We start from the raw sequence: 12,948 nt of genomic DNA on the forward strand, positions 1-12,948 counted from the left end.
TCAATCTTAATCCACATTCAAAAGTGTCAATGGTCCTGCGTTTATGTCACTGTCAGTAATTTGGTTCATCATATTGCCTTCCACGATTGTCAAATAATTGCATTATATAGATTTCAGATAAATCATACTTACATTTGAAGTCTAAATAAACAATGCATGTTTCTGAAAAGTCTTCTTCCCCGTATGTAGTTAAAGTAGACTGGAAATAATGTGTCATGCTATTACATCTATTCAGCTGGATGTATTCAGAAATAGACGTAAGGATAGAGTATACCAGAGTGAAATGTGTAGAACTCAGTAATTACACCCACTCTAAGCTCATTTCACATTGAAAGATTTGTCCTCCGCAAAGTTGCAATAGAATTATCATGTGAAGTAAAAAAAAGTGTTCAAACGCACATGCATGTTCTGAAATAATCAGAATTGTCTGTCATAGCATCCAGTCTACTGTGGCAAACAAAATTGTTTCAGTGGTCCAAGTTTGTAACAGTGCTCCGATTAATTACTGTATTCGAAATGATGCCACTGATCTGACGTGAATTTATTGTTTTCAAAACTGCCTGGATAGTGAGGAACAGCAGAAGTCTGCTATATCAGATTGAGGCCAGCAGCCTATCGTGTGCAATACTGTGCAGACAGTTTCAAAAGTTATTTAATATCGTTCCTACCTATTTTTCTCTTCGAAATTATCTGAGCTCCTGCAAATTTAAATAATGTGGGGTCTTTGGAACAGTGTATGAAATAATTGCTACAAATTCTTGCAACCATAGCAATTATTCAGTAGTATATGGGACAATAGCTGATCCGATGTGTTGTCGAATTAAGTGAAAAAGAGCAGGCTGAGAAAGAGGAAGGGCTGACATTTTATTGGATGAAAAAGGATAATAACCCAGTGGAGGTATCAACTGGTAAGATATTAGTTTATATTTTTATTGTTCATTTATCATGACGAACTACACTAAAATCAAAGCAATATATATATTTAGCATTGAATTGTAGGGATATTGCCAATGCACCATAAACGGGTAAAAATATGGTTCAAGTAGATGAATGATTTTTGTAAGAGAATTTTCACATGCGGTCTGAATAAATCACAGCCAGCGCTGAGTGACCATTTGTGAACACATCTAATGAACTCCCCGTTTTGCCTTAATGCGTAAAAGCAGAAATTAAATGATTCCGAGATGGAAATCAATGAATTCAAGTTTTGCAGATTATTCAGAAGTTACATGGGAAAGAACTCGCAGGAAACTAAACATTATCAAAGTTTATGACACATGCAGGGAAATTGGAATAGGAGTACAATATATTATCAATGAACATAACTAAAAGGGCAAACTCAATAAATATTTGAACTTTTATAAAATGCCAAATCCTGTCCTCAGTTCAAACGAACGTGAAAGTACATATTCAGAGTAACAATTTGAGGGTGATGAGGAAAGGCAATAGAACTGAGTAAGCAGTCTGTTGAAAGAAGAGCGCAGGCTTCTTTGACAGAATGACCTCTTTGCTTGGATCATTTGAACTATTTTTTGGACAATTACACATCAAACTCTCTCCATTTGCCAATATTAGAACTGTATGTCTTGGAGTTTGAATGATTGAATCATAGAATCCCTACAGTGTGGAAAACAGACCCTTCGGCCACACAAGTCCACACCGACCCTCTAATGTGTATCCCACCCAGACCCAATTCCGTAGCCAATTACTCCATATTTCCCCCGAGTAGTGCACCTAACCTACACATCCCTGAACACTACAGATAATTTAGCAAATCCAATGCACCTAACCTGTACATCTTTGGATTGTGGGTGAAAAAAAACAGCGCACCAAGAGGAAACCCATGCAGACACGGGGAGAATATTGCAAGCTCCACACAGACAGCCAGCCGAGGATAGACTCGAACACGGGTCTCTGCTGGATAGCAGCGTTAAACAATGAGCCACCTTTTAGGCTACATTCATACTGACCCTTGCTGCTGCCAGGTAGACAGGGCAACAGCATAAAACATAATGTTCAAGGTGCCAAATGCAACCCTGAGAAAGAATTCCACTTTTCGAATTTTTTTGCTGACTAGTTATTGTGAGCCATTGTCCTTTCCAGTTTTGATGTGCGAGTTAAAATCTTACATTACTGCAAACATTTGATGCGAGTGCCTTGCTTTGTCCACTAGGAAATATGAATGCTCTGTATGGGGATCATAATGATGTTGTGTACGTCCTCAGTGCAGTATCAAACAGAACAATCAGAAATTTTGTGAGAACTTCACACTGCCAATTCATGGATCACAAACGGGCTCATCAGGGTCGCAGTCCATTTGGTTGTCTGCCTGTGTGGAAATAAATCGTTTGAATTCTTGCAAAGAAATGACCCATTGTTGTTTCATGCGGAAATCACATCCCCTGGTTTATATATTTTTTCTTGACATCATGATTTCACACTTCCAATCATCATTTATTTCGCAAATTAATGACAATGCTTATCTGCAGTTCAGTTGTATCTGTCGAGCTTATTTCTAAGTGTGACATTGATTCCTCACACTTTATTGTTATTCCTCTATTTCAGGCAGACTTGTCGACACTCAGGCCGTTAGCACAGGTAAATGCATGTTATTATCATATGGAGTAGAATCGCGAAACTCTGGTGCCTCCATCCAAATACCAGGTCGTGGTGTTAATCTCCATGAATTAATTTTTATGTGTGAAGCAACTGTGGTTGCATAACTGAAGGGGGATGCATTACTCCCAAAGTTCTCTATTTTGAAGAATTCTGAAGGTGACAGTTTGAGCGCTGATCTCCCATTCACACTGCTGTTCTCAGGTAGTTAGTGAGTGACTGAGGATTCCTGCAGAGAAGGGTGTGAACGATCAGCTCCCACTTTTAATGCTGTTATCAGTTAGAGAGACAATGAACGGGGAGAGCGTGAAAAAATAACCCACAAACACAGTGCTGCCGTTGAAATCCCATTTTAATTAATTCAGTCACCGTTGAACAGTGGTATTGGTCTCACATGACCACAAAACCCACAATATTTCTGTCTATGTTAGGCGGGAGTACTGTTTCATTTTCTGATGCTGCCAGGCCGGGTCCATGGAGTTTTCTCACCAGTAAGTGCTGAGCACGACGGAAAGCAGATCATTCCTGACCCGCCCCTCTCGGCTTTCCTGTAGTTGAAATATTTTCTGAATGCTTGCCTGGATGGCTGCAGCTTCAACAATACAGAAGAAGCTTGACACTAGCCCTCGCTGAATTGGCACCAAATCCACAAATATCCAATCCATCCATCACCGATGCTCAGCAGCAGCAGAGTGAACCTTCGACAAGAGGCCCTGCTGAAATGCACCAATGCTCCTTGGTCAGCATCTGCTAAACAGTCGACTAATTCCATTGAAAGGACAAGGGACAACACATACCTGGGATAACCAAAACCGCCATCCAGTCTTGGAGATATATGGCTGATTCAGAATTCTCGAATTCCCTCCCTGAGGAGAAAATGAGGTCTGCAGATGCTGGAGATCAGAGATGGAAATGTGTTGCTGGAGAAGCGCAGCAGGTCAGGCAGCATCTAGGGAACACGAGAATCGACGTTTCGGGCATTAGCCCTTCTTCAGGTTCCTAGGGAAACGTCGATTCTCCTGTTCCCTAGATGCTGCCTGACCTGCTGCGCTTCTCCAGCAACACATTTCCATCTCTTCCCTCCCTGAGGGCATTGTGACTCTACTGACAGCACATGGACTGCAGTGGTTCAAGCAGGTAGCTCACCACCACCTACTGAAGGAGACGAAGTCGGATCAGAGATAAGTGCTGACTCAGGAAACGACTTCCATGTCCCATGAATGAATAATAAAAATATTAACACGATGTCGTGTTTAGAATATTTGTTTCTTTGGAAACATTTCTCTGACCCTCGCGATCTGTGTGAATACCATCCAATTAAACGTCCCTTCCACGTTCACCATATGCTGTTCGTATTCTGAGTTATGTTGTTGCAGAGTGTAGGTGTGCCATCCCCTCACAGCCATTGCGTGGTGAATGGGGGATGTGAGCTGTGATAAGAGTTTTCATGTTTATAGGTTGTTATGTTTTCTTGCTATTCCTATATTTTGCAGAGTCGGTAAGGCTGAGACTTGAGAATGGGGGCAGTCCTTGTGCTGGTCGAGTGGGGATTCACTACTTTTCGTTGTGGGGGACTGTGAATGATGCCGAATGGGACCTTCTGGATGCCTCTGTTGTTTGTCGGGAGCTGGACTGTGGGAGTGCGGTCTCTGCCCCAAGGCAGGCTTACTTTGGAGAAGGATCCGGACCCATTATGACCCGGAACGTTGAGTGCAATGGGACCGAGCGCTCTCTGCGGGACTGTCAATCAGTGAGATGGGCTCACTACTCCAGGTCACACTCCAATGATGCTGGTGTCATCTGTTCAGGTAAAAAAACGATTGCCGTTTCTGTGTAGTTGTATCACAACCCGGCACTATGTGAATCCAGAAAAGAATACGACGACAGAACGACAGTTGTTCAACAACTAACAACATCATTATAACAGTACCACTGATTTATCCATTACAATTTTATAACGAGTTCAATATTTGAAGATAATGTGACAAATGAGTACCTGTTGCTGTTTGCACTCCGGTGAAGCAGCAGGAACAGGTGTCCATTGTGTTGTCATTTGAAGCCACATTGAGAGAGCTGCACCGCTGGAACTATCACGTATACATCCCAACGTATCATGGAATTCGATATTGTGCTTGCCGGCAGAATCATTTTGCGTCAATTATCCGCTGACTGAAAGTTTTTATCCCTCTATCAGACCAGCTGAGGCTCCGGTATCTGGTGGTGACTATAAACGAGGTCGACAGAGTACCAGACCCGCATAGAATGATGGAACGTTTCATAAGCGAATGTGACAATCTGTCATTAATCAGATGAATGTTCATTAGTCATAATGTAATTATTGTTGTTGCAATTTGTATTGATTCAGTGATTTTTTTCCAGACCACACCCTTCCCAGATTGGTACCTGGCAATTCACAATGCTTTGGAAGACTGGAGATCCAGTTCGGTGACACCTGGAAAACAGTGTGTGGTCTTGACTGGGATTTGAAAAACGCCAATGTGGTCTGTGTGCAACTTCATTGTGGGGTTGCCGTGTCTGTGTCAAGCTCTGCTTATTCGGGAGGCGGTAATGTGCTCATGGCTACTGAGGTCATTCAATGTACGGGAAATGAGACTCATCTGGAGAATTGCCCTCGGTCTACAGCCATTCACCAGGATTGCAGTGCACACAACAATGTCACCCTGATATGTTCAGGTGAGTCCAGAGTCAATGAAATAAAAACGGGCTACTTTTCGCTTTAATATTTGTGGAAGTGATGGCGCAGGGCTTCCTGAATTAGTCAATCAGTGTCAAATCTAAACCAATCCTTCTGATTTCCAGTGTGATCATGCGCTAAATACAACGTGGTAAAATATACCCGCAACTATTGGAAATTAAGATGTTTCAAAATGTTTGCACTTGCATTGGAAAGAAATTTCTTCAAACTGTTTAACAGTCTGCACTCAACGTACGTTGTTGGCTGGATTGTCTGAAGGGAAATCATTTTGATAATAGTAAGCACAAATTAATATATACACATTGAAGTGAGTATCGGACAATTAAATTAATGTCAAGATTGAGGTCTTTTGCTTTTTCCTTTCATGCACCAAAAATAATTTTGAACAACGTTTCTAAACTGTTTGAAATTATTGAACATCACTCTCCCACAAGTTCTTCAGCAAGAATTTCCAGCTCACAATGCGTCATCGTCTGACATGTATCATCATGTTATTTGTTCCACCATTGTATTCTGAAGCTAACATGCGTCTTAAGGTGATCTATCTCGTCCCCTCACTTTTCACATTAATTTCCAGTTATCTTGACTGAATATCACGGTGTATTTTATAATAGTCTCCGTGTCATCAACTGAATCATTCATTGTCATTCTAATGCAAGCACACTTCTTCCCCTCACCTTACTATTCATGCCCCTGACTTTTCCGATGATCAGTTTATGGCTCAATTATTTTTCTTCACCTGCCTTGATGGAGCCAATCACATTCTTGCATGACTGTGTCTGTGCCAGTGCGACTGCTTAAAAGCCAAACACATCTAGTCCAATACAACCTTGTCGAAAATAGAAACTTTTTTCATATTTCTGTTAGAGTTTCACTCATCTGCATCTCCTCAATGGCCATGACACAATTTGTGAATAACGTGTTGAACATAATTGTACACAATGCTTTTATACCAGCCTCGGATAACTCGATAAAAGTCATCATAACGTCTCTGTTTCTGCAAAGAATAATTCCATTGACAACTTTAAGTTCATATTGCATTGCTGATTTCTCTGACAGGCACTCTATCAATTTCAACCATTTCCACTTTTGAAGCCCTTGGTCCTTCTGTCTGAACACACTTTTTCAAAACGTAGATGTTGAAGAAATAAAAAAAACTTTAAGTATATCTTCCAAGTAAGTTTCTAGGCTGCCAAAATGTATCCTGCCATCTTTCTTTGCCTTAAGTTCCACCCACCATTTGTCTATCCTTCTGCTGTCATTTGCATGCCCAACTAAAATTTGCAGCCGCCATGATTTGAACACATCAATGTCTGATTTCATGTGCTAATTTGCATTTCAATACAAATTTGGGGCAGTCTATGCCCAACGCAAAAATCACTTATACACAGCTTGTTAACGACATCCTTAGTTTGTCATATAAGTTTTATAGAGGTTTAGTTTTCCGATTTTCTGGCGATTTTGCAGGACTGATTTACTTATCTTTCTCCAATAAATTTAATTGGTTGAAGGATAAAACGGAAACACATGAAGTAGAAGGGAGCACATATGTAGGAAAAAAAAAACAGAAGCTGGCTTGGAGATTGAAGCTTGTCATGGGGACAATTGCATATTTCAAACAGTATCTGATTCATTGTTCGGGCCTCCTGGGTTTCTTCATCGTTCTCTTTACTTCAGACTTCCAGCCTTCAGAGCATTTTTCCTTTCGTCTGGTGACTTAGTTGTTTTGATGCTTTTGTGCACGGGTTTATATTGTTGTAGTAGACAATAGTTACAATGCAGAGAGAGAAATCGTCAAATCCTTAGAGGTTATTTAATTTGAAACCTTGAAGGAGAATTTGAAACTTCGAAGGAGACCTGAGTGAGGACCGATGCAAGACTAGTTTGTCATGGAAAGAAAAACAGTTGAAAAAAAAAGTTTCTGACTTTCCTTTTTGAACCTTCGTGACCAGGAGTGTTTCGTTGGAATTATGCAAATGATTAAAATGCTGAGCGTGTCTAATCTTTCACGAGACACAAGTAGTCCAGAAATAGACCTCTCAGTTCACAGAAAAGGAACTGAGAATAATCCACTACGAGAGGCCAGCAGATCTGTTAGAGAAGTAAAACTATTCTGGATCTGATTGTTTTCTATGTCATTTATTTCATAGAATACTTTGCAATCTTTCTAAGTTGTGAAATAGGTAGACAAATTGACTTGTTCCATATAATATTTATTTATTCAGTAATGAGAACATTCTCGGATCAGATGACAAATAACGTCATGGTGAATTGCTTCATTCATTATGTTGTTGAAGTTGTTGTTGTTAGACAGTTGGAGAAGTGCATGAAGTATGAGCTTGGAAGTTGCATGAGCCATTTCAATATTCACTTCATACCGATGTTATGAACAACTGATTCCTTGACATGCGTTTGCTCTTTTATAAATGTAGTTATTCAAGGAAAGACAAATGGGAGAAACGTTTTGAGGAAGCAATGTTCAAGTGAAATTGTTCTCGTTTAGTGTGACTCGAATTCTTCATTACTGAAATTATTCCAGTACTCGGGTAGATTTCAAAATCCATTCCGCAGGTTGTTTTATTATTAAAAAAATAACGAATATCAGACATATCATAACGTGAATATAATAGTTGACATCTACTTTGTTTTATTTCGTGTTCAAAGTTAATTCACGTTCAAAATTGACAACTGGTCTGCATTTCTGTCACTGTCAGTAATTTGTTTCTTTATAGTCTCCGTCAGGATTGACATTTGATGGCATTACGAAATTTCATTCAAACTGACGTTACATTTTTAAACCTAAATAAACGGTACAGTTAAATAAAAAGTTCCTGTCCCCATGTTTAGCTGAAGCAGACTGGAAATGGCCTTGCCATATTGTTAGTTATACTCATTCAGCAGGACGTCGGCAGTAATCTGCATAAGGATAAAATATTTCAGAGTAGAGCTTACTGATTACACTACTGTCAGCTCATTCCAATTTAAAATTATGTCCTGTGCAACGTTGCAATAGAATAATCATGTGAGGTAGCAAAGTTTAAAAAGTGTTCAAACGTTCATGCATGTTCTGAAACAACAAGAATTATTCCATAATAATATCCAATTTGGAGACGCAAACATAATTAGCTCAGTCGTGTCAGATTGTACCAGTGCTGAAATCAGTTACTATGTTCAAAATAATGGCACTGAATAATGACATGTATTCATTCTATTCGAAAACTCTGCAGTTAGTGAGGAAACTCAAATGTCTAATATATCACTTTGAGGTCAACAGCTTATCTTTTGCAATACTATGCAGGGAGTCCCAAAAGATATTTAACACGTTTCGATATTTGTTTCTACTAACTCAAAAGAGCTCTGCAATTTTAAGTATTTTGGTATATATGCAACAGTGTACGAAATAATAGTTTGAAATTCTCACAACCATAGTAATTGAGTAGTATATTGTAAAACAGGTGATCCAGTGTGTGATTTAATGCAGTGAAAAGGGACAAGCTGAGAAATAGGAAATACTGAAATTTTCTTGGATGACAATATCCTAGTCCATGCGCCAGCTGGCAAGGCATTGCTACAGATTTTTGATCTTCATTTTCCGCGACTAACCACATTCTGAAAAAAAAAACAATGATTATTCAGCATAGAATTGTTTCCGTGCTGTACATCTCTATGACTCTATGACTCTAATTGAAGTGACGTTGCTCACACATCTTAGCTGGTAAAAATGATTTGGTTACTTCGATGAATGTAGGTTATTAGAGACGACGTGCAATGGGAACTGAGAAAATCAAATCTAGCACTGAGTTACCAACTGTGAACACATCTGACAGATGGCCTGTGCTGGTTAAATGCCTGAAAGCATAAATAACGTTGTTCAGAGATTGAAAATAAGGAATTCGAGGTTTATAGAATATTTAGCATTGGCATGGGAAAGAATTTGCAGATAGCCAAAAATCATCAAAATAGCAACAATAAGTGTCAGTCATGAATAATATCTAATAGGACACACAATCGGAGAAGGTTAACTAAATTTAAATTTCAAAGATGTTTCGATTCTTGCGTTTACTTGTGATAGGAGTCGAAGTTATTTTCAATGAACAGCATTAATAGAGTAGGCTCGGTAAACCCTTGGATTTTTACAAAGTGCGTTATGGGTTCGTCACCATCCTGCCCCCAGTGCAATTCAACGTGAGTAATACTTACTCAGAGCGACTTTTTGAGGGCAAAAAGGAAAGGGCATGGAATTAATTAAGCAGTGTGTTAAAATAGGTAGCATCGAATCCTTGGACAGAATGACCTTCTTGCTTTGTTTTGACCACTGGAATTGTTTGTAGTCAGTTACATATTGAACTCTCTCTCATGATCCATGTTAAAACCACATGTCCTAGATTTGGGGAAATTAAAAATTCCTATTAGACGTTATTCATGACTGTCACTTATTGCTGCTATTCAGGCAGGCAACAAAATAAAACCTAATCCTTAAGGTGCTAAATGCATCACTTGGAAAATAAAACCTTACATTCTGGATTTATTTGCTGACCCGTTACTGTGAGTCGTTGTTTATTTCAGTTTTGTTGCTCGAGTAAAAATCTTAAACGTCTGCAAACTTTTTGATGGGGGCACTTTGCTTTGGCCACTCGGAAATATTAATGCTCTGTATGGGGATCATAACGATTTTGAGTAAGTCGGCAGCCAACACATGGATCACAAATAGGCTCACCAACGTCCCAATGCATCGGGTTGGCAGTGATTCTGCCTGTGTGCAATCTATTCAGTTACATTTCAGAAGATGTTTGACCTTATATGTTTGCTGCAGAAATGACATTTCCTGTTTCATGTGTATTGCTTGAAATTATGATTTCACAGTTCCAGATATCATGTATGTCGCCAATTAATGACATTTGTTAGCCTCACGTTATTGTTTTTTAAAGTTTGTTTCGAAGAGTTGCCTTGCATCCTGATACTTTATTTATATTCCTGTGTTTCAGGCAGACTTGACGACACTCAGACCAGTAGCACAGGTAATTGCATTTCAATATCACATGGAATAGCATCCCATTATTCTGGTCCAACCGTTCAATACGAAGGGGGATGCATTACTCCCAAAGGTCTTGATATCCTGGATTCTCCCACTCACACTCCTGTTCTCAGATACAGAGACAATGATTGGGGAAGAGTGTCAAAGCTCAGTTCCAAACACAATGCTGCTGTTGGAAACACATTCAAAGCATATCACTCACTTTGAGCAGACACATCAGTCTCAAATGACCACAAATCCCACAATATTTCTGGCTGTAACAGGCGAAATTACCGTTTCATTTTCTGATGTTCCCATGACGAGTTCTTGCTGTTTCCTTGCCAGTCATTGCTGAGCACCAAGGAAAGCAGACCATTTCTGGCTCGCCTCTCTTAACTTTCCTGAAGTTGATATATTTTCTGAACACTTGCCTGGATAGGTGCATCTTCAACAATATACAAGCATCTCGACATCAATTGGAAAAAAAAAGCAGCCCCACTTGATTGACACGACATCCTCTCCCTCCAATGTTCACTCGCAGCAGTTTGCACCATCTACAAAAGGACCTGTGGAAGTTCACCAACGCCCCAGAGTCAGCACGTGCCAAGCACCCGACCACTTCCATCTAGAAGGGCAAGGGGTAGCAGGTACTTGGGATAACCACAACTTGCGGGTCTCCCGCTTAACTACACAACGTCCTATCTTGGAGATATATTGCTTGGCTAGAATGCTAGAACACCCTCCATAATAAGATTGTGCCACTACCTACAGCAACTGGACAGCAGCGGTTCGAGAGGGCAGCTCACCCCCACCACCTTCTCAAGGAGGTGACTAGGGACACGTAATAAATGCTGACTCAGAAGTGACACCAATATCCCATGAATGAATAATCAATATTTTTATCACGTTGGCCCTTTGAGAGTAAATGTTTCAGTGGAAGCATTTCTCCGACCCTTGCTATCGTGACTGAGTACCAGTTATTAAAACGTCACATCCCCTTTCACGAAATACAGTTCGGCTTCTGACGTATTTATGACAGAGTGCATTTGTTGCACCCCCTCACAGTCATTGCATGGTGAACGGTGAATCCAGACTGGGTTGGGAGTTTTCATGTTTAAACCTTAATTGCTATTTCTGTGCTTTGCAGAGGCGCTGAGTCTGAGACTTGAGAATGGGGGCAATCCTTGCTCTGGTCGAGTGGAGATTCACTACGATGGTCTGTGGGGGTCTGTGCATGATCGTAACTGGGACTTGCGAGATGCTGCTGTGGTGTGTCGGGAGCTAGACTGCGGAACCGCGGTCTCTGCCCCGCGTGGGTCTCACTTTGGACCAGGATCCGGACCCATTGTGACTGGAAATATTTGGTGCAGCGGGACTGAGCGCTCTCTGCGGGACTGCGCATCATGGGAATGGAAGCATTACTTCAATTCACAATCCAATGATGCTGGTGTCATTTGTTCAGGTAGAAATCTGTTCTTGTTTCTGTGTCGTTGCATCAGAATGCGGCATTGTCTGAAATAAGAAAGGGATATGACAGCAGAACTGCAAGTGTTGAATAACTGTTAACCCCATTATAATCGCATCACTAATTTATTCAGTATAAATTGCAAATTGTGTGGATATTTGAAGGTAATGGGAGAGGTGAGTACTGTTACTAATTACCGTCCCTTGAAGGGTCAGGACAGGTGTCCATTGTGATGTCACTTGAATCCATATTGAGAGAGCTGCACCGCTGGAACTGTCGCATTTACAACCCAATGTATAATGAGATTCAGCATGGTGTTGGCTGGCAGTATCACTTTGTAAAGTTTATCTGTAGGCTGAAAGTTGCTTTCCTTTGGATCAGCTGAGGGGAAGGAATCTGGGGGTGAACATACATGATGTCGACAGGGCACCAAACCGATATAGAGTGATGGAATGTCTCACACACGAATCTGTCATCAATCAGCCGAATATTCATTAGGCAATAATTTCAAATAATTTGTTATGATTCGGTGATTTTTTTTCAGAGCAAGTCATGTTAGTACCTGAAAATTCCCAATGCTTTGGCAGACTGGAGGTACAGTTCGGTGACACCTGGAGAACAGTGTGTGGTCTTGACTGGGGTTTGGAAAATGCCAACGTGGTCTGTGCACAGCTTCATTGTGGAGTGGCTGTATCTGTTTCAAGCTTTGTTCATTCTGGAGCCAGTTCTGTGCTCACGGGTACGAAGGTCTTTGAATGTACAGGCAGTGAGACTCAACTGGGGAATTGCCCTCGCTCTTCAACAACTCACCACGATTGCCGTGGACACAACAACGTCACCCTGATATGTTCCGGTGAGCACAGACCCTTAGTGGAAAAAATAACACATTTCATTGTAATGTTGGTGAAAGTGATGGCGTTGGATTATCTGGAATTGCTGTATAAGTGTCAAATTATACTAATCCTGACGATTTCCAAAGTAGTCACGCATTAAGTGCAATGAAGTAAAATATCCACGCAATTATCAGACGTTAAGCTGTTTTGAAATGCATACACTTGTATGGGAAAAGAAATTTCTACATGTTTGTAAACTGTCTGCACTCAACATATTAAATTGTCTAGATTGTCTAAAAGTAGA

At 40.4% G+C, this 12,948-nt stretch overlaps 1 protein-coding gene across 1 annotated transcript in view; it reads left to right on the plus strand.

The window, feature by feature from the left end:
- The window catches only part of LOC122543744 (deleted in malignant brain tumors 1 protein-like), a 162,136-nt gene that overhangs the window by 47,961 nt on the left and 101,227 nt on the right, over positions 1–12,948 (plus strand). The window contains exons 12-17 of the mRNA XM_043682507.1: positions 2,566–2,598; positions 4,110–4,424; positions 4,996–5,310; positions 10,318–10,350; positions 11,494–11,808; positions 12,356–12,664. Of these exons, the coding sequence (XP_043538442.1) occupies positions 2,566–2,598; positions 4,110–4,424; positions 4,996–5,310; positions 10,318–10,350; positions 11,494–11,808; positions 12,356–12,664 (1,320 nt within the window). The remainder of the gene's footprint in view (positions 1–2,565; positions 2,599–4,109; positions 4,425–4,995; positions 5,311–10,317; positions 10,351–11,493; positions 11,809–12,355; positions 12,665–12,948) is intronic.

This window comes from Chiloscyllium plagiosum, chromosome 44, assembly GCF_004010195.1.
Source record: "Chiloscyllium plagiosum isolate BGI_BamShark_2017 chromosome 44, ASM401019v2, whole genome shotgun sequence".
NCBI classification, from domain to species: Eukaryota; Metazoa; Chordata; class Chondrichthyes; order Orectolobiformes; family Hemiscylliidae; genus Chiloscyllium; species Chiloscyllium plagiosum.